The following is a 26,578-nucleotide window of genomic DNA, read 5'->3' as shown; positions in this document are numbered from 1 at the left end:
AAACATTGTAGATTCCTGTAGCTTAAGTCATACCACCAGTGTGCTGCTTGTTTTCACATATTGTGCCTATAATGAGTGCTGTTTTTGAGTTGTGAGCATTTTTGGGGCTGTGTCAGCTTTTTGAAGCTATTTGTCAGCTTTAGCTAGTTTGCTAGTTTGGCATGTATGAGGAATGAAAGAAAAATACCTTGAGAGTATTCCATGGATTTTTTTTTTAAAAAATGCTTTTTATCTGACTCTACAAAATGCTGGCATTTTGTAATTGTGGAATAATCATACAGCACAGAAGGATAGAGAATCTGGTACCAGACAAAATTATCTGGCTGAAGAATTCAAAGCGGATACAGAAGTTGTTTAAAAACTGGCAAAATGCTTTGGAACACAGTTGCATATTACTCTACCCAATAAGCCATGGATTCATTCTGCAGTCTACTGCATTGCTTCATTGCCATCTCAGGAGCAGTGAGCTGAGCTAAGTTTTTCACTGTGAAGGAGCAATGAATGGAACCCAGTTGATCTTTTATAGAAACCTGGGAAAATTCAAATCAACTCTCCCAAAAGCTACTCTTCCACATCCTCCAACATTTAATTCAGACTGACATAGGAAAAAACTACCTGGGACCAGGTTGCCATCTTCCTCGCTGGCCCTTTCTCATCTACATGCTGTACCTCAGAATCACACAGTGCAGAAGAGGCCCTTCGGCCCATTGAGTCTGCAATGACACGTGAGAAACACCTGACCTACCTACCTAATCCCATTTACCAGCACTTGGCCCATAGCCTTGAATGTTATGATGTGCCAAGTGCTCAAGCAGGTACTTTTTAAAGGATGTGAGGCAAACCGCCTTCACCACCCTCCCAAGCAGCGCATTCCAGACCGTCACCACCCTCTGGGTAAATAAGTTTTTTATCATATCCCCAAAAACCTCCTGCCCCTCACCTTGAACTTATGTCCCCTCATGACTGACCCTTCAACGAAGGGGAACAGCTGCTCCCTATCCACCCTGTCCATGCACTTATAATCTCATACACCTCGATCAGGTCGCCCCTCAACCTTCTCTGCTCCAACGAAAACAACCCAAGTCTATCCAACCTCTCTTCATAATTTAAATGTTTCATCCCAGGCAACATCCTGGTGAATCTCCTCTGCACCCCCTCCAGTGCAATCACATCCTTCCTATAATGTGGCGAGCAGAACCGCACACAGCACTCCAGCTGTGGCCTCATCAAGGTTCTATACAACTCCAACATGACCTCCTTACTTTTGTAATCTATGAATCGATTGATAAAGGCAAGTGTCCCATATGCCTTTTTCACCACCTCACTAACATGCCCCTCCGCTTTCAGAGACCTATGGACACATACACCAAGGCCCCTTTGTTCCTCAGAACTTCCTAATGTCATGCCGTTCATTGAATACTTCCTTGTCAAATTACTCCTTCCAAAGTGTATCACCTCACTTTTCAGGGTTAAATTCCATCTGCCACTTATCTGCCCATTTGACCATCCCGTCTATATCTTCCTGTAGCCCAAGACACTCAACCTCACTGTTAACCACCCGGCCAATCTTTGTGTCATCCTCAAACTTACTAATCCTACCCCCCACATAGTCATCTATGTCATTTATATAAATGACGAATAATAGGGGACCCAACACAGATCCCTGTGGTAGGCCATTGGACACTGGCTTCCAGTCACTAAAGCATCCTTCTGTCACCACCCTCTGTCTCCTACAACTAAGCCAATTTTGAATCCACCTTATCAAATTACCCTGTATCCTATGTGCATTTGCCTTCTTTATAAGTCTCCCATGTGGGACCTTGTCAAAGGCTTTGCTGAAATCCATATAAAATACATCAACTGCACTACCCTCATCTACACACCTGGTCACCTCCTCAAAAAATGCAATCAAATTTGTTAGGCATGATCTCCCTCTGACAAAGCCATGCTGATTATCCCTGACCAAACCTTGCCTCTCCAAGTGGAGATAGATTCTCTCCTTCAGAATTTTCTCCAATAGTTTCCCTACCACTGACGTGAGACTCACTGGCCTGTAGTTCCCTTTCTTATCTCTACAACCCTTCTTAAATAGCGGAGCCACATTAGCTGTTTTCCAGTCCTCTGGCACCTCCCCTGTGGTCAGAGAGGAATTAAAAATTTGGGTCAGAGCCCCTGCGATCTCCTCCCTTGCCTCCCTCAGCAGTCTGGGACACAAGTCATCCTGACCTGGAGGTTTGTCCACTTTTAAGCCTGCCAACACCTCCAATACCTTGTCACTCTCTATATCAATTTGGTCAAGAACCTCGCAGTCTCTCTCCCCGAGTTCCATACCTTCATCCTCATTCTCTTGGGTGAAGACGGATGTGAAGTATTTGTTTAACACTCTAGCGATGTCATCTGGCTCCACCCATAGATTGCCCCCTTGGTCCCTTATGGGCCCTACTCTTTCCCTGGTTATCCTCTTCCCATTGATATACTTATAGAATATCTTGGGATTTTCCCTACTTTTACCAGCCAGAGCTTTCTCATATCCCCTCTTTGCTCTCCTAATTACTTTCTTAAGCTCCACCCTGCACTTTCTGTACTCCACTAATGCCTCTGCTGATTTGGTTCCCTTGTACCTGCTAAAAGCCTCTCTTTTCCTTCTCATCGTATCCTGAATATCTCTGGTCATCCATGGTTCTCTGGGCTTGTTACTCCTTCCTATCACCCTAGAGTGAACATGTTGAGCCTGTACCCTCCCCATTTCCTTTTTGAACACCCCCCCCCCCCCCACTGCTCCTCTGTAGATTTCCCCACAAGTAGCTGTTCCCAGTCTACCTTGGCCAGATCCTGCCTTATTTTACTAAAATGCGCCCTGCCCCCATCCAAAACATTTTTTTGCAACTTGTCTATTTCTTTGTCCATAACGAGCTTAAATTGTACCATGTTGTGGTGGTCGCTATCACTAACATGCTCCCCCACCATCACCTCAGCCACCTGTCCGGCTTCCCCAGAATTAGGTCCAGCACTGCGCCGTCCCTTGTTGGACCCTCTACATATTGACCTAAAAAGTTTTCCTGTACACATTTCAAGAAATCCACTCCATCCGAGCCCTTAACACTGTGTCTATCCCAATTAATGTTGGGAAAGTTGAAATCATCGAATATAATTACACTATTGTTATTGTTTTTACACACCTCTGCAAATTATGCACATATTTGCTCCTCAATTTCCCGCTGACTATCTGGGGGTCTATAATAAACACCTAACAATGTGGCTGCCCCTTTTTTATTCCTAAACTCTATCCACAAAGCTTCATTCGATGCCCCCTCCAAGATATCACCTCTCCTTACTGCAGTAACTGATTCCTTAACTAATAATGCAATGCCTCCTCCTCTTTTACCCCCTCCGCTGTCTCGCCTGAAGATTCTTTATCCCAGAATGTTGAACTGCCAATCTTGCCCCTCCCTCAACCATGTCTCTGTGATGGTTACTATATCACAATTCCACGTGTCAATCCCCACCCTTAACTCATCCGTTTTACCTGTAATACCCCTGGCATTAAAGTAGAAGCCATCCACCCTTGCCTTACTCCCTTGAATCTTAATGCAGCTGTACTCCCTCTGACTTGATTGTTTTACTGTATTATGATGTGTCCCTATTCTGCTAACATTCTGTGTCCCTTCCCCCGCCGAATTAGTTTAAACTCCTCCCAACAGCACTAGCAAACCCGCCTGCAAGGATGTTAGTCCCGCTGTGGTTCAGATGTAGACCATCCCTCAGTGACATCATCTTAGCATGTAGCATGCAAACTAGGATACAAAAGAAAGAAGTATCCCAAAAGAGGGAGCTGTATAAAATAAGTTTTTAAAAAAAAAATAATGACTGAACTTTATTATAAAATGTAAGCACTCTAACTTGCTGTAATCAAAATGGAAATACTGAGATGTAAATAAGCCTTTTTTCTAAGTTCATTTCATTCATTCAAACGCTATAGTAATTATTAGTTTTTCCTTCAAATGATGGCATGTAATCATTTGGGTCTACTTTCAGCAGTATTTTACTTAAGAGAATTAAGAGAACTATTGAATATTTCTTTGAAAACAATAGATCCCATTTAGCACAAAAGGGTTGTTTAAAAACTGCTTGATCCATTTTGATTATTTGAAGATGGAACATGGATAAAGGAACAAGAAGATATCTCTTTGGAATCAAAACCATGTGTGTGACTGAATATTCAGTTAATATTTCCATAAGAAAGCAAATCAGTCAATAACTGTCAATTTAGCAATGCCGCACCGTCGCATGAAGAGCTGATTGCTCGTAGGTTCGGAGTAATTCTTATTGAATGGGTTTCTCATTGGTTGAATTAATCAACCTTGGCTATAAGTTGTGGAAGGGACTGGTTTACTTGCAACCTCATTTGCATTCACCTTGACCTCAAGTGACTTTTTCTGAGGAAGTGTGTTCAAGCATCAAGGACATTCTGTCGACTGTTAGAGGGTGAATGACATCCTATATTACTGTGACAAAGATAAACTATGTCACCTTGTCCTTCTCAATCTGATTACAACCTCTGGCACTGTTGTCTGCACCATCCTCCTCCGAAACCTCTCCACTATTGTCCAGCTGGGTGGGACTGCCCTCACTTAGTTCTATTCTTAACCATCTAACTGTAGCCAGAGAATCTCGTGCAATGGCTTCTCTTCCTGCTCCAGCACCATTATCCCTGGGTGCCCACAAGAATTTTTCCTACATCTCATCTATATGCCGCTCCTCAGGGACATCATCTTTCACATGTACCCTGATGACACCCATTGCTCTATTCTCTTTAAATTGTCAGATTGCTTGCCCAACATGTAGTAATATATGAGCAGAAGTTTACTCCAATTAAATATTGGGAAGATAGAAGCCGTTGTCTTCAGTTTCTGCTAGAAACCTTTTCCCTAGCCACCAATTTCATCCCTCCCCCTGGCAACTGTCTGAGACTGAACCAGACTGTTTGCAACTTTGGTTTCATGCTTGACCCTGAGGTGACCACCTGATCACACCTCCACACCATTACTAAAACCGCCTATTTCCACTCCTGTAATGTTAATTACGTAGGATATGTAGTACAGAAACAGGCCGTTCAGCCCAGCTGGTCTATGCCAGTATTTATGCTCCACTTGAGCCTTCTCCCATCTTTCTTCATCCAACTCTATCATCATAACCCTCTATTCCCTTCTCCTCATATGTCTAACTTCCCTCTAAATGCATCTATATTATTCGCTTCAACCACTCCCGGTGGTGGAGAGTTCCATATGCACACCACTCTTTGGGTAAAGTTTCTTCTGAATTCCCTGTTGGATTTCTTGGTGACTATCTTATATAATTGGCCTTTTGTTATGCTGTTCCCCACAAGAAGACCCCTCTATCAAAGCATTTCATAATTTTAAATACCTCTATTAGGTCACCCCCTCAATGTTGCCTGACTTCACCCCTGCCTCAACTCATCTGCTGCTGAGATCCTCATCCATGACTTTGTTACCTCCAGGCTTGATGATTTAAATGCATCTGGCTGGCATCCCAAGTTCTACCCTACGTAAACTTGAAGTCATCCCAATGTTTGCTGCCTGTGTCCTTAATTGCACTAAGTACCATTCACCCATATGTATGCTGACCTACATTGATTCCCAGTTAAATTATGCCTTAATTTATGCCTTAATTTAATAAATGCCTTATTCTTTGTTTACTTCCATGACCTCACCCCTTCATATCTCCATCACCTGCTCCAGCTGCACAACACTCCGAGATATCTGCGCTCCTCTAATTCTGATCTTTTGAGCATCCCCAATTTTAATTCTTCCACAATCAGTGGCCGTGCATCCAGCTGCCAAGATTCTAAGCTCTGTAATACCCCTGCCCACAAAATCTTTTCACCTGTCTCACCTCCTTTAAGATGTTCCTTAAATCCTACCCTTGACGAAACATTTGGTCATTTGCCTGGTATCTCCTTAAGTGGCTCAATATCAAATTTTAAATCAACTCAATCAATTTTAAAACGCTCCTGTGAAATGTTTTGGGACACTTTATTTCTTTAAAGGCACTGATACAAATACAAGTTGTTTTTTAAGTAGGATAAACAATTTTCTTTATGATTTCTTTTTCCTGATTCATTTTTATGTTATTTTAGGTGCTGAAAATAGCCTTACTCGGTCATCGAAAACGAATCTTAGCATCTCTTGGAGACCGGCCCTACGAAGAACCACCTCAGAAACCACCACGATTGTCCCAACTGAAGGTCAGATGATCTTGTAGTTGTTGTGTAATATCTGGTAGCATTTTTAGATGTAGCATAGTATTAGATGTAGCACAAAGGGATCACCTTAGTTGGACTAACATTGTAAGAACTCAAATCAATACCTGAATAACAATATTCATCAAAGGCACTAGACAAATCTTTCATCTGTTACCTTGACTACTTGACAAAGAACCATCTGTTGTTTACTACCCAGTTTATGCCTAGGAGTTAATGATGCTTAATTTAGACTCACCAAACTGACTTGCACCAATCAGTTCGGATTATATTAGCGTTTATCCTACAAATCTCCCATCAGGATCCACACAAGCAATTAAGTGAATGAATGATATCTCTTCTGCCAATTATCAAAAAAGTCAGACTTGCAAGCCATGAACTAACAGCTGTTTATTAAACATATTAATCAATCATAGTTAGCAGCACTTAAACATTGAGTATACAAATAATTAGAAGGTAGGGTTAATTGACTAAATAAATAACAAGCTTTAACGAACAGTTCAGTAAGTCTGAGAAATTCAGCATTAACTGCTTGCTGATTATCTGTTGAGATCAGTGCAATGTAAATTGGTTAGTTGAATTTAGGATTAGACTCTTTACATAAGTCTCAAATTAATGGCATTAGATAGCCAATCTGTTCAACAGATTCAAGTCTACATGCTTACCGTTAACAATTTTTCCAGAATTTATAGGACCTCATCTCTGAGTTGAGGGGAATGAACTTGTTGAGTCAATTTCCTCTGAGTGGATGGCATTTGCCTTCTGAAATGTCGAAGTGATGAACTTCCATTCGTTAAGTTGCTATTCCTTACTCCTGCTCCTGAGTAAATTCATTTTCCAAGTTGGTAGCTGCCTGTAACTGAAATAGCTATCTGAGATCTGAATCTTCTTGATCTCAAGGAAACTTGTAAATCTAAGTGACACGCATATATCTGCTTGTAGTTTCCTGAAGTATCCATACATTCTTAAATCATGTAAGCTTCCTCTCTCCTCTCTTTCTCTGTCACTTTCCAATTTTAGAGAAAGACTCTTCTACATATACAAAGTAATGTACTACTACAAACACTAGAACAAAACTAAACCAAGGTCCATAAACTGAAAGCAAAAACATATATATACCTAATTTTCAAAGCAAATTTCTTAGTTCCACTGATCAAATTAATAAATGTAAAAGTTGAATCAGTCATCTCACAAAGTCCTTGCAGTGTTGATGATCCCCAGATTAGTGAAGCACCAGCACTTAGACATGCCAAGGTTGCTCATTTACTTCCTTACTTCTCAGGCCTTTTAGAACATAGGAGAGGGGTAGACCATTTAGCCCCTGTTCCACAATTCAGCAAGATCATGGCTGATCTATGACCTAACTCCATGTTTCCATCTTTTTATACCTTTGATTAGCAAAAATCTAAGGTTTAAAATTAACAATTGACCCAGCATCAATTGCTGTTTGTGGAAGAATGTTGCAAACCCTGCTAACAGAGAATTCACACACAGATCCAGATAAAATGGGATATTTTTATGTTCTCCTTAATGAGCGAGCTGTAGACTTACAGTCTTAATGATTTGTATTCTATCCCTTTTTGTTTGTATAAGCCTTTGCCATTTAATTCTCCCCTTTCAGAGCATCCAATCTCACGACTGACTCCATTTTGAGGACACAATTTAGACAGTTCAACTTATAAGTACAAACTGTTGTGATTTACCTGTTTGCGGTTTCATCTTTCTTTGCATTGGCTTTTATATAATCTGTGCCCTTTTCAGGGAGTGCAAAATGCTACATTTAGCTCCTTGTGCTACTAAAAATTACTATGCACTTACAGCTATAATTGTTTGATTTGCATTGAATCTGATTTCTTGTCTGTACAACTGACAGAAAATAGGAAAATAGACCATTAAAACATACTCTGCTGTGAGCCTCTTCTCAACCACATTACAGGTTGAATGCTGTTTTCATTATGGTTACAAAACATGGAAATTCCCTTCTCTCTCCCCTTGTCCAGTCCCTTCCCACCTACATCCGTGATTCCTCTGACACCTTGCGTCACATCAACAATTTCCAGATCCCTGGCCCCAACCGCTTCCTCTTCACCATGGACATCCAATCCCTCTACACCTCCATCCCCCACCAGGATGGTCTGAGGGCCCTTGGCTTCTTCCTTGAACAGAGGCCCGAACAATCCCCATTCACCACTACTCTCCTCCGTCTGGCTGAACTTGTTCTCTCACTGAACAATTTCTCCTTTAACTCCTCTCACTTCCTCCAAATAAAAGGTGTGGCTATGGGTACCCGCATGGGCCCCAGCTATGCCTGTCTCTTTATGGGGTATGTGGAACATTCCTTGTTCCAGTCCTACTCCGGCCCCCTCCCACAACTCTTTCTCCAGTACATCGATGATTACTTCGGTGCTGCTTCATGCTCTCGTCGGGACCTGGAAAAATTTATTAATTTTGCTTCCGATCTCCACCCCTCCATCATTTTCACATGGTCCATCTCTGACACTTCCCTTCCCTTCCTTGACCTCTCTGTCTCAATCTCTGACGATAGACTGTCCACCAATATCCATTACAAGCCTACCGACTCCCACAGCTACCTCGACTACAGCTCCTCACACCCCGCTTCCTGTAAAGACTCCATCCCATTCTCTCAGTTCCTTCGCCTCCGTCGCATCTGTTCTGATGACGCTACCTTCAAAAACAGCTCCTCTGACATGTCCTCCTTCTTCCTTAACCGAGGTTTTCCACCCACGGTAGTTGACAGGGCCCTCAACCATGTCCGGCCCATCTCCCGCGCATTCGCCCTCATGCCTTCTCCTCCCTCCCAGAAACATGATAGGGTCCCCCTTGTCCTCACTTATCACCCCACCAGCCTCCACATTCAAAGGATCATCCTCTGCCATTTCCGCCAACTCCAGCATGATGCCGCCACCAAACACATCTTCCCTTCACCCCCCCGGCGGCATTCCGTAGGGATCGTTCCCTCCAGGACACCCTGGTCCACTCCTCCATCACCCCCTACTCCTCAACCCCCACCTATGGCACCTCCCCATGCCCACGCAGAAGATGCAACACCTGCCCCTTCACTTCCTCTCTCCTCACCATCCAAGGGCCCAAACACCCCTTTCAAGTGAAACAGCATTTCACTTGCATTTCCCCTAACTTAGTCTACTGCATTCGTTGCTCCCAATGCGGTCTTCTCTACATTGGAGAGACCAAACGCAAACTGGGCAACCGCTTTGCAGAACACCTGCAGTCTGTCCGCAAGAAAGACCCAAACCTCCCTGTCGCTTGCCATTTTAACACTCCACCCTGTTCTCTTGCCCACATGTCTGTCCTTGGCTTGCTGCATTGTTCCAGTGAAGCCCAACGCAAACTGGAGGAACAGCACCTCATCTTCCGACTAGGCACTTTACAGCCTTCCGGGCTGAATATTGAATTCAACAACTTTAGATCTTAAACTCCCTCCCCCATCCCCACCCCCTTTCCATTTCTTCCCCCTCCCTTTTGTTTTTTCCAAAAATTTATATAGATTTTTCTTTTCCCATCTATTTCCATTATTTTTAAATCTATAACTGTAATACCCTGTCAGTCTTTCCACCCTACCCCCACTAGAGCTGTACCTTGAGTGTCCTGCCATCCATTCTTAATTAGCACATTTTCTTCGATAATATCACCACCTTCAACACCTCTTTGTTCCTTTTGTCTGTGATATCTTTTGATTATCTGCTCCTATCACTGCTTGCTTGTCCCTACAACCACCTCCCCCCAAACCCCCCCCCCCCCCCACCTTAAACCAGCTTATATTTCACCCCTCTCCTAACTTTACTCAGTTCTGCTGAAGGGTCATGAGGACTCGAAACGTCAACTCTTTTCTTCTCCGCTGATGCTGCCAGACCTGCTGAGTTTTTCCAGGTAATTCTGTTTTTGTTATGGAAATGGATGGTGAAATGCTATGAAGTCTAATGATTTTGGTAAATGTTGGATGGTAATAGACACTGACCAACAGAGAGGGAATTTACTTTTAAGTTCACATGAATCCCCTGGACAAGACCTAACTTATCTTCATTGGAGCACTGAGGCACATCTTTGTACTTGTGAGTTTGATGAGGTTTGAAAGTACTCGGCACTCTTGCAGATATTACTTTTGCTACAGCCGAGCATAGCTTTCTGAGCTTCAGGCACTAGATGGTGCATGAAACAGAATAACTTCCAACACTTGCTTCATGTTTTAATCCTTTCTTTCAAGCTGCTTTTACAATGTGCACTTTGTCTTGCATTAGTAGTTGGCAGCTATCATAGAGAAGAATGCATGCTAGAATGTATATGTTTGTAGCTGTAATCAAATAAAACCCTTCTTGAAAGAAAATTTGAAACACTGTAATCCAAGATTTAAAAAAAACTCAAAAATACTTTTGAAGTGTAATCATTGTAATAATATTGGAAACATAGCCAATTAGCACACACAGGAAGCTCTCACAAACAGTAGTGACTGAGGAATGCATGTTCGCCAGAGAATTCCCCCCCTGCTCTTCAAAAAAAAAATGCCATGGGATCTTTAGGCCCATCTGAGGCGGCAGATGGGACATCAATTTAACATCTCATAATAATCTTGAGCTGTGCTGTGAAATAGTTGGATGTAGGCTTGGCCTCCTGCAGATTGGGTGCTAGTCTTTGCTACATCACTGGGGAGGAGTCAAGTCAAGGCAAGTTGTGTTACTTCATAAAGAAAAAGGAAAATTAGAGTTCAGATTAGCCTGCACTTAATTTTGCATTCCTTATTAACTAGATCAAGCAGCAGTTTTGGATGCCTAGGTGAAGGGCAATTGTCTACCATCTTGGTTGATTAATGAAGGACTACCTAGGAAGACATCAGAAACAGGTTTCAATGGGGTTGGAAGAGGTGTCTTTTTTTAGTCTGGAAAGTGTTAATTTACAAAAACGCATGAAACCGAAAATAGTTTTCATTAAAAGTAATGACTGTTTTGAACCGAGAATGCGGATCAATGCTAACCCATGCACAATTGTTTCAATCTGTGCCTCTTAGCCTCTTTTAAGAAGAATGATAACACATAATTTGTAGGATGTAAAGACTTTCTTTTTCTCAATAATTGCGAAAAATGGTGGAAAACACTTGCACAGCCTTATCCTTAAATTAATGTTGCTCTGGCAATAGAAAGTGAATGATCTGGATTAATCAGTGCAACATGAAAGCAGGCCTGTGCTGTAACAGTGATAATCAGATAAATGGTAAAGGCATTAGCTACTTCAAAAAGAGGTAACATTTTATTGATTACATTACTAATTCTGCAGAAGTAGAAATCAGTAGATTCCAGAGATGCCAAAAATGCTTCTGTCAGTGTTTATACCATCAGCAAAGAAAGACCAAATGGGAAGAAAGCATTATCAGGCTATGTTAGCTGGCTTTAGTTCATGTGTGTGAAAAAGCAGTAACTGTGTTACTGGTTATTTTTATCACGTTAACCTTTTTTTTTGTGGTTTGTGTTAGTGCCATTATTATTTCCAAAATGAAAGCTTTCATAAGGTTTTTGTTGTTTTAATTAATCTTTTTGTTTGTAATTTTTCCAAGTTAAGTTCACTTGGAGTCTCATCTCTGCTGCGGAGAGGGAGGGAAGGAAGCCTGCTTGGAGATTTCCATATCTGTATTTTAAGCTGATCTGTTCCAGGCTGACATTGATTAATGGTTACGTAAATTACATTTGTCATTTTTGCAAAATTATTTCATTCCTTTTACTCACATTTCAATTTTGCCTTTATACTGCAACTACCAGTCTGAGACCAGTGGCTGCACTATTGGTGTCAGTCATGTAGTTGATGTTCCCTTGGCTGAGGCTTCATTTTTGTGCCCTGGAGAAAGGTCTGAATTTGTGTAGTTACATGTGTGCAGAGCTCCTCTGTCAATGACTTAAAATTGGAACATGTAGAGAGCTTGATACCAATGCCAGTATTGTCTAAATATTTAATGCCCAGTAGATTGAAAACATGTCCATGACAACAAGTCACTTCCAAGTTTTTTTTAAACTTAGCTTTATAGCACACTGGAGTTGCACTCCTTTCAGTGCCATACCACTTCTCCCAGTCAGGTCAGAGTTTGGGTTTTGTGTTTAATTGAGGCCATCCACACAGTTGCTTGAAACCTCTCTGACCACCCCTCCCCAGTCTCTGTGTATAGGTTTTAGGTTCAGGAGTTATAGATTACCCAGAATAGGTGGTCGAGAACTCATAAGCAATTTTAAGGTAGTTTATTAAATTTATTAAGAAGTAGCAGTTTAAAAATGATGCATAAGTTAAATGGACAAATAAAGCATATTACCGTGACAGGTGAGGATGGTTTGCTGATCCCAGAGGACGAACAGATGGATGGCACAGAGCAAGAGTTGATCCTGTAGCTTGTGGCAGCAACCTTCAGTTCTCTAGATGAAGTGTTAGGAAACTCTTCCCTGGTCTCCTTTCATCTGAAGAAGGCAGCTGCCTGACCAGAACTTTCTCCTGAACCCCCGAGCACCCGTTAATATACTTTATTTCTAGGGGCTGGTTTATGTCAGTCACTTGTTTGAGTAGCTGTGGCTAGGGACCAAAGGACGGGTACCAAAGGTGCCACCATCCTTCTGTCCATCACTTTGGCTGGAGGTGGTCATTGCCTGGCTTTTGTGTGGTGCAAATGTTACTTGCCACTAGTCAGCCTAAATCTGGATATTATCCGGGTCTTGCTGCATTTGGACATGGACTACTTCAGTATCTTGGGAGTCGCAAATGGTGCTGAACATTGTGCGATCATCAGTGAACATTCCCACTTCTGACCTTATGATGGAAGGAAGATCATTGATGAAGCAGCTGAAGATGGTTGGGCCTAGGACACTACCCTGAGGAATTCCTGCAGTGATGTCCTGGAACTGAGCTGATTGACCCCCAACAACCACAATCATCTTCCTTTGTGCTAGATATGACTCCAACCAGCGGAGAGTTTTCCCCCTGCTTCCCATTGACTTCAATTTTGCTAGGGCTTCTTGATGCCTTGATGTCAAGGGCACTCACTCTCACCTCACCTCTGGAATTCAGCTCTTTTGTCCATGTTTGAACCAAGGTTGTTAAGAAGTCAGGAGCTGAGTGTCCCTGGCAGAATCCAAATTGAGCATCATTGAGCAGGTTAATGCTAAGCAAGTGCCAACTGATCGCACTGTTGATGACCCCTTCCATCAGTTTACTGAAGATGGAGAGTAGACTGATGGGGCAGTAATTGGCCAGGTTGAGTTTATCCTGCTTTTTGCGTACAGGACATACCTGGGCAATTTTCCACGTTGCCGGGTAGATGCCAGTATTGTAGGTGTACTGGGTAGCTTGGCTAGGAGTGTGGCAAGTTCTGGAGCACATCTTCAGTACTATCTCTGGAATATTGTCAGGGCCCGTAGCCTTTGCAATATCCAGTGCCTTCAGCCATTTCTTGATATCACGTGGAGTGAATCGAATTGGCTGAAGAATGGCATCTGTGTTGCTGGGGATCTCTGGAGGGGGCTGAGATGATATAGATAAGAGAGCACATGACACCATCATATGGTCTTAGGAATGGAAACCTGTACCAGGAGACCTTAACATGAGACCCCTGGTAGCACTATCCTCCTTGGCTATTATCTTTGTTTTACCTCAGCTAGGGACTGTTTGTGCTTTTCCAGAGAGAGAAGAGAAACATCCTTCTGCCCGATAACTTTATGCTATGCCTGCCAACTCTATAAGAATTCTCTAATAATCTGAAAATTTCAATTTCTTACAGCAGACTGAATTTTCGATGAGATGCGGAGGCAGGAGAGCCCACAATTTCCCACTGCTGTCTGGCATACCTGTCTGCTGCCATGGTCCTGCTTCCAGGCAATTTTGGATTGGAGCAGGCAGGTGTGGGGTGGGTGATGGCTGACTGCCTGCCAGCAATGGGTAGTCAATTAGGTGAATTAAATTGGCCATATAGGGCACCTATCAGAAGCCATTTGGAATTTTCCAAATGGCAGGTTGTCACCCTTGCTGAGATCAAAGCCCGATGCAATTGATGCCTCATTGAATTTAACCTCCCCTGCCGTGATAGCCAAAGAGCCATAGCTGCACCATCCTGTGGATGTAATCGAGGGAATCCCCCTTCACATTGTTGGTCTGGCAGTGGTGGTCACTTTTTGTTCTTTCTTGTTGAAAATTTCTTCAGACGGCACCTCCATCTTGAGGCGCCTTCTTGTTCCCCCTACTGATATTGACAACTCCCATGACAAACATAGTGATGCTGATATTTCAGTACTGGAGGAGCCAATCCTCAGGAGTCTGCCCTCCATAATTGGACAGGGCCCTCTGAGGTGGCCACTTCCTCAAAAATCGCCTTCTGGGTCCTGGCGACAGCATTTCTGAACTCCCAGTCCACATTTCCTCCAGACAGGATCAGGACCTGGGAACGAAAATGTAGCTCTATGACTGCCAGCTGAACGCTTCCCCTGAACTTAGCTCCAACTTCCTCCAACTGCACTGTTCCTCTATCATCACACATATCCATGAAACACACCACCACTTCTACGATCCTCTTCCTCTCTCAGCTTCTGTTTTCCCAATTTGTTTGTCTCCATTCCATGCTCACTGACACCCCCAATCTGCCCCTATTCTCCAGCAGTGCCCAGACCTCTTATAAAACTGACCTTAATGGTCCACTCCTCAAAAAAATCCAGCTTTTATCCTGCTTCTTCCGTAACTCCGTTATATCTCCATATGAGAGAGCAAACTCTGGGACTCCCTCCCAATCTCTTCCAACTGTTAAGTTATCTTTCCATATTCAAAAACCTCTCAATTAATCTCATTAACTGTCAGTCTATAATCCCTCCATTCATACCTCAGTGTCCATTGATTTTATCTTCCTCTATCTGTTCTCAGGATACTTTTTTACATTAAAGGTGCCACGTAAATGCAAGTTGTTACTAGTGTGTATTATATTCAGAGTAATGGTGAGATGAGCTGTCAGATTTCATTTATAATTATAAACGCCGTATTTCAAGGACCACAAGTTGAGAGTAACTCTGGTCTCTGTTATGCATACAAGAACGTTGACAGCATTCACAGTCCTAAAGAATTGTTTCTTCAGTAGATTTGAAGCATTGTGTACCAGTGCACTGTTAAATTCATTTTGCCTTTAGTGTTGTAATCTATTTTAGTCTTCCACAGTCAGTATTGTGAGATTGTTGTCAGACACTTGGGAAGGGAGTGAAATCGCCTCTAAAGGCAATAATTTGAACCAGCCTAAGTAATAGCCAAAGCTGCCAAAAAAATAACTTATTTCTCATGAACCAGGTTGGCTTCTTAAAGCTAATTTAGACATCTATCTTATCTTCTTTCTCCAATGTATATTAATACAGAGAATGACTTACAAGGAGTTTAGGTTTCCCCACAGGCAGTGGGCACGATTTAAAATAGCTGCAACAATGCTATTAATTATTCAGCATTGTAGGTTCAGTCAATCATTCAAGAGAAGGTCTGGAAATGTGACAGAGAACAAGCTAGTACTGGCTTAAACGAACCATATAAAGAACTGAATGGATGGTTATTTCTAGCTTTGTTTCAACCATAATTTGTCTTCCAAAAACAAAGCTATTAGATATTTTGTAAAGGGTAAGTATAACTGGAGAACAAACTTGCAAGGCTGCATGTGTTTCAAGAAGGGTAGAGAAGCAAGATAGGGGTGAGATGGAAGTGTTCATCAGTGAAGGTCTACATGTTGCTGAGAGCAGAAACTGGGGATATGCACAGTCTCTTTGGGTGGACCTGGAAACAAAATTACAACCAAGTTAGAGCTTAGACCACTGTATTTATGCATTATTGTAGAGGGGAATTGTCATTTTCCAGACCTTAAATGACCACTCACAGTGGAGGTAAAACTGTTTGAAGGATTTGTTGAAGTACTTAAGCATTTCTGCTGGTGCAGAAACTTACAATGGAGAGGGCTATGAACTAATGAGGAAGGGAGTAATAAGCCTAGGCAGAAGTAAGAAGTACATTTGAGGTCCAATGATTAACTTGTGGATTTTAAGGCAGGAATGAGGACAGAATACCAAAACTTCTTTAGCAGCACCTCCGCACCCGCCACCTCTACCACCTGGAAGAACAAGAGCAGCAGGCATGCAGGAACACAACTACCTGCAAGTTCCCCACCAATTCACACACCGCCCTAAGTTGGAAATATATTGGCATTCCTTCATCATCACTAGTCAAAATCCTCAAACTCCCTACCTAACAGCACTGAAGGAGTACCTTCATCACACGGGTGGCAGTTAAGATAGCTGCTAACCAATACCTTTTCAAGTTAATTTGGATGTGCAGTATGTGCTGTCCTTGCCTGGGGCCCTTATATCTCAAGAAAGAATTTTAAAAATCAAAAAAGCTATTTAAGAAATTGTATTGCAGGATAGCAGATTTTGAGGGCATGAAGTCGTGTGCAAAAGGAATAAAACAGGAAGATTTTTTTTAAAAAGGGTGTAGAAGGAAAATAAAGATTTTTTTTTACAGTGGAAAAATAGTTTATCCTACAAACAAGTCAAGACCTCAAACGAGATTAAAACTATTAGGAATGATAAGCTAATTCTTGATGAGCATTAAAGAGAAAGGAAAAATATATTAAAAATTTAGAATATGCAAGCAGCGGGGAAGAGAGAGCTATAAAATCAGGTAAAGGAAGGTCAAAAAACTGACAACTGGGGCAGAATGAATTTTGAATATAGAGGAAAATAGCTAGCATTCTTTAAGCGTATCAGGAGCAAAGGGTACAGAAGGACTCTGGGCCTTTTACTGTTGGTATGGTGAACATGATGGCAGGAAATGTTGGAATTTTATTTTTATTCATTCCGAGAATGTGGGCTTAGCTGGCTGGCCGGCATTTATTGCCCATCCCTAGTTGCCCTTGAGAAGGTGGAGGTGAGCTGCCTTCTTGGAGAGCTGCAGTGTGGGTGTAAGTACACCCACAGTGCTGTTAGGAAGGGAGTTCCAGGATTTTGACCTAGAGACAGTGAAGGAACGGCGATTTATTTCCAAGTCAGGATGGTGTGTGACTTGGAGGGGAACTTCCAGGTGGTGGTGTTCCTATCTATCTGCTACCCTTGTCCTTCTAGATGGTAGTGGTCATGGGTTTAGAAGGTGCTGTCTAAGGAGCCTTGATGAATTCCTGCAGTGCATCTTATAGATAGTACACACTGCTGCTACTGTGCTACAAAATCAATAATGATTTCTCCATTGAAAAGTTGGGACAAGATGCCTGAGCTAAGCCAGGAATACAAGGCAGAGTAGACTAGATATTCCTTGTCTTGAAAGACAGACATAGAAAGGTTTGGGAAGCTCAAGGTAATGTGGCTCTAAGGAGCGATTGCTAACCCTCTTGTTTGAATCCAATTAGCTTGCAAAGCTGATTGGAATAGGGTAGCATCCCAATGGATTGAGAAATAGAAAACACTACAGCCACCTTTACAAAAAGGGGCAAGGGATAAACTCTCAAATTACAAACCTAAGGTACTTAGCTGGGCTGTGGGGAAAGTAGTTAAGATCTGGTGGGGAGTAACAGAAGGGATAATTTGGAAGGACAGGACCTGATTGAAGAGAGTCATCGGATCAGAATGGCAAGTTATGAATGACCAACTTACTGCATCTTTCAGGAGATCACAGATGAGTTGGATGAAGTGCTGTACATCATCTATTTAGATTACAGGAAAGCATTTGTCATAACAGATTGATTTACAAGGCATATGAACATGGACAATTGATAGGAAAGTATGAGGTTGCATTGAGGCGTAACTAGAAGGCAGTAAAAGATAGTGCTGCATTGGGAGGTATCTGAGTGGAAACTAGTTGTCACTGGGCCATGTAGTGTCTCCGGTTGTATTTAGATTTATTTTTATAGATGGTTTAGAAGGTGGAATATTGACCAAGGTTTGCAGTTTACATGAAACTGGATGAATGAGTTATAATCAAGAGATCTGGATGAACTAGGTCAGGGAGCAGAGAGATGGCAGACAAGTGTAAAGACATGACATTCGGTAGAAGCATAAATGTGGATTACATATTAAATGGAAGCATGCTTGAGATAACAAACCAGGTGGTTGAAGTATAGAAATGAAAATGTTGGGAAAAATAACTAAGGGTGTGACTTTATGACCCAGAATTTCCTGAAACATTGTGTAACCCTGTACTAAGCTATGCTGAAATTTACACTAATCTTTCTTGCAGCAACTTATGCCAATATTTCTTTGCCATATGCTACATTATAAAATCCAGTGTGGAAACCACGGCTCTAGGAAAGCATGGAACTTAAACCCTATTCCTTCTTTTATGTCTTATATTTATTGAAAAATTTGAAGCCATTACACAATTATTTCTGAACTTTAGGTGCAGCTGTTTGAGAAAATACCAATACATATGTTTATATGTTTTTAATACAAATCATTTTGATAGTTAATCTTCATTCAAAGTTTCAGAGAATGTGGTGTAGATCTCAGCAAGGAGAATTTTTTAAAATTGCTTCACAAAGTCACCATAATAAACCAGAAATATGACTTTGGGTGCTTTTGCATGTATTAATTTAGGCATAAATTTAAACCCATTTAGAATGGGTGTAAATTCAGGAAATGGACATGTGTTGCACTTTTACATGGAAGATGGAGCTATGTTCATGAGCGGTAAAGGGTTTTTGTGGTGATTTCTTGGAATTAGCCTAAAACATCAAGGAAATTTGGGAACTTGCATCTGAATTTCAGGTAATCTTTTGTGCAGTATAATTACCATAATGGTGTTGTTTCAATGCAAGTTTTCAGGAAATTCTGGTCCTGTAAGTCTAAGGAGGTCATGTTAAAGCTCTGTCTGACCTGCCTGAGACTCACTACTCGAGTTTAGTGTTCAGTTTTAGTCTTCATATTGTAGGTAAGTTTGGCTCCATCCTGGATATTTTGTTGCAGGGAGGCAGATTTTCACTTTTATTCTTTCATGGATTGGAGTGTTATTGGCAAGGCCAGCATTTGTTGCCCATTTTCAATTGCCCTTGGGAAGGTGGTGGTGAGCCACTTTCTTGAACTATTGCAGTCCACGTGGTGTAGCAATACCCACAGCTCTATTAGGAAGGCAGTTCCACATTTTGTCCCAGTGGCAGTGAAGGAACGGCAATTTGGTTCCAACTCAGCATGGTGTGTGCATCAAGCTTGTGGTCTCTGACCAGTGCCCCTACTGGCTGACTTGCCTGCAGGAAGACCAGAAGTTTGGCAAGGTCATGGAAGCAGAACGTGAAAATGCTGACCCGGAAAACATGGAGAAACTCAAATGGGATCACAAAAGTTGGAGAACTATAAAACCCCTCTTGTTTCTCACCAGTGTGTCAGGGATTCAATCAAGGTGTCAGAAGGCAAGAGAGACATGGAGGGAAATATCAAGACTCCATAAAAGTATGCAGAATCTGCTCCTGTTGAAGTTGATGTCAGAGGATCTCCAAGAGGTGAAGAGCCAGCAGGCCTCACTCCTTGCCTCAGAGGCCTCCAAGATAATCTTCTGATTCTCCCAACAGTCCACAGGAAGACCTCTATGATCAACAACTTGAAGGAAGAAGAGGGCTGAGATTGTTATTGCAGTTGTGACATTTGAATGATCAGCAAATCCTTTTATGCCACACTGTACAACATGACCCCCATAGTTCTCTTGCATCGTAAATTGAGGTGTTGGATAATATTAAGATCACTGGTCACCCCCAGCCCCAGAATGTTGGGCATGTGCAGCATTTCCATAAATGTGGAACAGGTGTCCACTGGATAACACCTGGAATGATGTGGGAAGCTGCAGCAGGGTTAGCACTGGAAGGCATTAATAGGCGCGAACCTGCATAACTGCCAGGACGTGGCCCACACATTTTTAGGCTTAGTGGCCTTGTATCGTTGAGGCAACTGGGCTACTGTACTTAATGCTTCTGAATTCCCCTCCTGGTCATGTTAGATTCAGAAAGTTATGGGGAGATGGTGGCAGTTTAACATTTGTGCATACATTGTACTATATAAACTCAAGGTTTATTTTTGATGCTGTTAGTGCTCCCTTATTCCTCAAGGATAAAATTTAAGAACAAGGTTCTAAAATTGGCTTTTGATCAGAAGCACCAGCTTGCTGAAATTTTCTGTTAAGGTCTCTTGTCAAATAACATTTTCTGTGTACCCTTTGCATACTTCTGAATATGTGTAAATGTCACAAAACAGGTTTCTGTAGTGTGGAGTCCACCAATGCCTGAAATAAATCTGTCTTTATATGAATAACTGCCATTTTACACCTTGCATTAAATAGAGTTCCATTTTCATCATATGTAGCAACAAATCCAGTTAATTATAAATTAAAATGTAAAAAAGCTTAAAATTTGTTTGTGATAAAACTGGAATTCTCGCTCAATATAGCAAATTAAGCCAATGCAATTGTGATAAAAACATCCTTTGAAGAACTTTAATTAGGTTGGTGCAATTATCAAAATTTAGCATAATCCGCAACTTGTTTTCTTTTTCCATTTCTGTTGGCCTCCCTCAGTATGAGTATAATTACTACAGTTTCCTCCTCTGTTGGAAATTCTTAATTCTGTGTTTACATTGAGACACATTCCTGTGATCTGGGATCAGCTTTTGGATTTTGTGGCTCGTTTCAGTGGAACTGGTTACTTCAGTAGAACATTCAATAATATTCAGCAAAGACACCCTTTAGTCTGTGCTCCTGTTTGTTGCCCTTCTTGCTGCTATGCCATTGGAGAAAGTCAATTCTACTGTTATGTAGTCATAACAGAGCAACTTGGGTGAATGCCTAGGGCAGGTCAGTTGCAGAATATGTGGCTCCAAAGACTGGGGAGGGAAAAAGAATGATTGTGAACATTGAGCGCTCTGCATACAAATTTTAAAAATAGTGCAGAGAAGCTAACGATAGTGGTACGACAGAGCTAATGTTAGAGAGCCAGAGGTTGAGTCCAGGTACCTGGTTAGACATGGCGGCATCTGAATATACTTAGTTGGCTCTGGAGGTTACTCTGTCCAAGGTAATTCTCATTGATATTAAATTCCAGTTTTCTTTTAACCTTTATGGAACTTCATCCTCCTTTACACAAATGCTGTTTGTGCCAGGGTTCATTCTTTTATAGTGTTTGCTTTCTTTTCAGCAAACTTTGTTTCAATGCTTGCTACATGAATTTTAGTGACAAATAAACTTAAGTTTTAAGAGAATGCATCTTCCAAATGGGCCAGGAATGTGTTGCATAGAAGAGTAATGCTTGAAACACTTGGAATTCATGCTGAATTCCAAGTTGTTCTGCTTGACCAGTGACACTGAGCACATGTAGCAGACATAAACTCAATGAACTCTTCCGTTGACTTCTTCCCAACTAGAAGTCGAGCATGAACCATAAGCATGTTGAATTTGATGTGGATGTTCTCAGGCCAAATTTTCTTTTGTACCACAAGAGCAGGAATTATTTTCAGTTATATATTGTGTGATATATAGAGCTTTCTAGTTGCTGAGGAGAAGAGATGCCATAGTGTAAGTAATGTGTCAAGAATTAAGTGTTGTCTTTGTGCCATGTATGATGGCTCTTATCATTGATTGTACATCCCAAACTAGAAGCCACATACATATTAAATAAGACATCCAAGTTATTAATGATGAAATCAACTGCAATTATGATCATACTCAAAGCAGATTTAAGAACTCCGTAAAAGAAATGACATGGGCTGTAGATCATAAAGTCTTTGAATTTTAGTTAGCCCTTTGATCATCACTACAAAAGCATATAACACCATTCTCATGTCAAGTAATCCAGCAGTTCTGCTGGATTACTTGAAATGAGCAAGGTGTTAATGTTGGACGGGGACACAGTCTCAGAATAAGAGGTAGGCGATCTAGAACTGAGATGAGGAGGAATTTTTTCATTCAGAGGGTGGAATCTTTGGAATTCTCTACCCCAGATGGCTGTGGAAGCTCAGTCATTTGGTGTATTCAAGACAAAGATCGATAGATTTCTAGATATTAAAGGACATGGGCATAGTGGGGGAAAATGACATTGAGGTAGATGATCAGCCATGATCTAGTTGAATAGCGGAGCAGGCTCAAGGGGGTAAATGGCCTATTCCTGCTCCTATTTCCCGTGTCCCTGTGATTGCAATCTCTATCAGTCCCATGATGACAAGTCTGGCCACTTTACTACAGCTTTTGCTGGCTTCCCTTGCATCTTAGGGGTTTTATCAATTATAAACACAAACCCGGACACCTCAAATTAAATCTCTGATCTGTTGGGCTTCAGCCTCAATTACGTAGTTGTCATACATTTGGATGGAGGGAATTCTGCAAAGACCAGTCAGCAGGGATCCTCTTCCAGTGAAAGTCACCAACAGGTGGATCAGCTTGAATTGGATTAACTCCAAATCATCAGCAAAATTATAGGCCTCAGCACATTATTTTTAAACTACATGCATCATAGCTTGGGTCAACTGGCACCTTTACTTTAAGTCTAGTATACGCCAAAATTGATGGAAACTTGGTAATGAAAATGATAACACCTCTTAATATCAAGGTTCAACCTTCAGGAGTTTAGGATCTATCTCCATGACATTTTTGGACAGGAGTTTTGTACTTCACATATGTAGCAAGTGATGATGTGGCATTGGTAATAAATACCTTTATGAACAAACAAATCCCCTAGCATGTCTTTACTGGCAAATATTGCAGTATTTTGAGGGATTTTACATGGTTGATCCATGCTACTGCATTCAGTTTTGCACAAAGGCCAAGAGCCTTACTTATACAATGTAAATAATTACATATTTAGCATTTTCCCTACAGTCTTTGCTATATTTCTTCCTGAAAACAATCCATTCCTTCAACTTGTTCTAAATTTCAATTTAACATACAAGACTGGATTGGATATATTTCACTTTGTCTTTTATTTATTAGTGACTGGTTTTAGTATTTATTCTTCATTGCACTGATTTGTTGGATCAATCTGAAAATGCCCCAAGGCTTCACATTGATCGGTATTTATGATAGATTTTCATGTTACTCTGTAGTGACAGTGGACTTTTTCAATAATTGCAGTTGAAGTGCAGCCTGTTGGGAGGGTATGGAGAGGAATCAGTCCAACCCATACTTCTGGGATACTAAATTCTGTGAGGCCATAATATTACTGATTCTGGTTCAGATATTGTTTCCCATTATGATAACCACAGTAACAATTATACCAAATCGTTCAACCTTATTGGTTTTATACTAAGCAAGTTGAAATTCAAGATTGTGCTCAATTAATGTTGTTAAAATATTGCCTTCACAGTCACTACTGTACAGAAGAAAATGCACTCACTACTGTATATGAGAAAATGCACTAACTGTGGTATACCACTCGCAGGTATTACAGTAGATTTTGTATTATCCTTTCATATTACTGCACAATCAGTGATGGAGGCAGCCATTTGGCCCATCAAGTCTGCACTGGCTCTCTGAAAGAGCATTCTACCTAGTCCCACTCCTCTGCCTTATTCCCCATAACCTTGCACATTCTTTTCAGATAGCAATCCAATTTCCTTTTGAATACCACAATCAAACTTAACTCCACCTCCTTCTCAGGAAGTTCATTCCAAACTCCAACCACCCTCGGTGAAAAATTCTCTCTTCACTTTTACTACTTTTGCCAATTATTTTGAATCTGTGCCCTCTTGTTCTTGATGCTTTTCTTGAATGGGAACAGTTTCTCACTATTTACCCTGACCATACCCCTCAGGATCTTGAATACCTCTGTCAAGCCTCCTCTCAGCCTTCTTTTCTCTAAGGAAAAGAATCCCAACCTCTCCAATCTATCCTCATAGCTACAGTTCTTTATCCCTGGAATCATTCTTGTGAATCTCCTCTGTACTCTCCCCAATGCCTTCACATCCTTCTTCAACTATGCTGCCCAGAACTGGGCGCAGCATTCCAGATGAGGCCTAACCAATGCCTTATGCAAATTCAACATGACCTCCTTCCTTACTCTTGTACTCAATGCCCCTATTAATAAAGCCAAAGATACTATCTGCTTTGTTAACTGCTCTCTCAACATGCCCTGCCAGCTTCAATGACTTATGTACATATACACATCAAGGTTCCTCTGTTCCTGCACCTCCATTAGAGTTTCTCCCTTTATTTTATACTGTCTCTCCATATTCCCTGCCAAAATGAATCACCTCACACCTCTGCATTGAACTATCTGCCAGTTGTTTGCCCACTCCACCAACAGGTCCATTTCCTTTTGAAGTTCAAGACTATCCTCACAGTTGACAATTTTTCCAATCTTCATATCATCTGCAAATTTTGAAATCATGCCCTGAACACTACGGTCTAGGTCATGAATTTATATCAGGAAGAGCAAGGGTCCAACACTGACCCTAGGGAACTCCATTACAAACTGTCCTCCAATCTGAAAAACAACCATTTATCTGTTTCCTTTCACTCAACCAATTTCTTATTCAAGTACCTACTTTCCCTTTTATTCCATGAACTAGAAGTTTGCTCAAGCCTATTATGTGGCACTGTATCAAATACCTTTTGAAGATCCATATACACCACATCAATTGTATTGCCCTCAACCTTCTCTGTTGCCTCCTCAAAAAAACTCCAAGTTAGTTAAACATGATTTTCCCTTAATGAATCCATGCCAGAAGAGTATCACGAATGTCTCTGCAATTCCCTCAGGCGCCTTGGAGGCATTTCATCTGGTCCTGGTACCTTAATCAATTTTAAGGCCACCTCCTTTGGTTACAAATTCTTCTAGTGTACAAGTTACCTCCCCTCTCACCTCAGCCTGGTTAACATTTTCTTCTTTTGTAAAGACAGATGTAAAGGACTTGTTTAATATCTCCGCTATTTCTCCAGCCTCCACTTTCAAGTCTTTTTTTTTTAAAATTGCTAATTGGCCCTACTCTTCTACCGTCCTTTTATTATTTATACGCTTGGGATTCCCTTTTATGTTACCTGCTATTCTCTTTTCATGCTCTCTCACTGCCTTCATTAGTTTTTTCACTTCCCCTCTGGTCCTCCTATATTTAACCTGATTCTTGATTGTATTTTCTACCTGACATCTGTCATACATGCACTTCTTCCTTTTCACCTTCACCTCTATCTCTATCATCCAGGGTGTTCTGTGTTTATTTGTTCTACCTATCCCCTTCAAGGGAATACACCTTGACATTGCCTGCAATACTGTTTCTTTGAAGGTGGCACATTGTTCAGTCACTGTCTTTACTGCCAACATTTGATTCCTGCTCAGTTGACTTAGATAGATACATCTAAAGTTGGCTTTCCCCCCCAATTAGTTATCCCTACTCAGGATTGTTCCCTGTCCTTTCCCATGGCCAACTTAAACCTTGATATAATGGTCACTGTACCCTAAATGCTCTCCCACTGATTTTTGATTCAAATGGGCCAACTCATTCCCCAGAATGAAGTCCAATAGTGCCTGCCTGCTCTTTGGATCGGAAACATACTGCTGCAGGAAATTATCTTGAACACATTCCAGGAATTCACCCCGCTTGTCCCTTTCACTATTTCAATCCTAGCCTATATTTGGATAATTGAAGCCCCCCATTATAAATTACTCTAATTCTTGCACCGGCCTGTAACATCTTTGCTAATTTGCTTCTCTACATCTCTTCCACTCATTGGTGGCCTAAATACTAGACCGATCAGTGTTATTGCACCTTTTTCATTCCATACCTCCAACCAGAGAGATTCCATCCTTGACCCCTCTGAACAACATCTCTCCAGTGCTGTATGCCATCTTTAATCAATACTGCCAGTCCCACTTCCTTTTCTTCCTTCATTGTCTCCCCTAAACACCTTGTACCCAGGAATATTTAATGCCAGGTCTGTTATAGAAATAATAATTCCATTTGTTAACCTATGTCTGTAGCTCACCAATCTTATTAACCACACTGTGCATTCACATTAATCCTAATTTAGGCTTTACTTTCCCTCTTTGACCCCATCTAATGACTTACTATTGCCTACTCTAATTCTAACAAACTCTCTAGGTATTGTTTACCTTGATACTACTCTCTATATCCTCCTTATCAGTTAATACTCTACTTCCCACTGCCAGTTTTTCTCCTCTCCCCTCAGGTTCCTATCCCCCTGCCAATCTAGTTTAAACACTCCCCAACAGCATTATCAAACCTCCCTACGAGGGCATTAGTCCCAGTCCTCCTTGTATAGATCCAACCTGCCCCAGAACTGGTCCCTCCTACTCCATTTCTCCAG

The 26,578-nt window shown here is 41.4% G+C and overlaps 1 protein-coding gene across 1 annotated transcript in view; it reads left to right on the top strand.

Moving 5' to 3' along the window:
* The window catches only part of anks1ab (ankyrin repeat and sterile alpha motif domain containing 1Ab), a 436,373-nt gene that overhangs the window by 385,746 nt on the left and 24,049 nt on the right, over positions 1 to 26,578 (top strand). The window contains exon 18 of the mRNA XM_078547799.1: positions 6,158 to 6,265. Within this exon, the coding sequence (XP_078403925.1) occupies positions 6,158 to 6,265 (108 nt within the window). The remainder of the gene's footprint in view (positions 1 to 6,157; positions 6,266 to 26,578) is intronic.

The sequence above is a fragment of the Cetorhinus maximus genome, chromosome 8 (genome assembly GCF_964194155.1).
Source record: "Cetorhinus maximus chromosome 8, sCetMax3.hap1.1, whole genome shotgun sequence".
NCBI lineage: Eukaryota > Metazoa > Chordata > Chondrichthyes > Lamniformes > Cetorhinidae > Cetorhinus > Cetorhinus maximus.
This window is presented reverse-complemented; position numbering and strand designations above follow the sequence as displayed.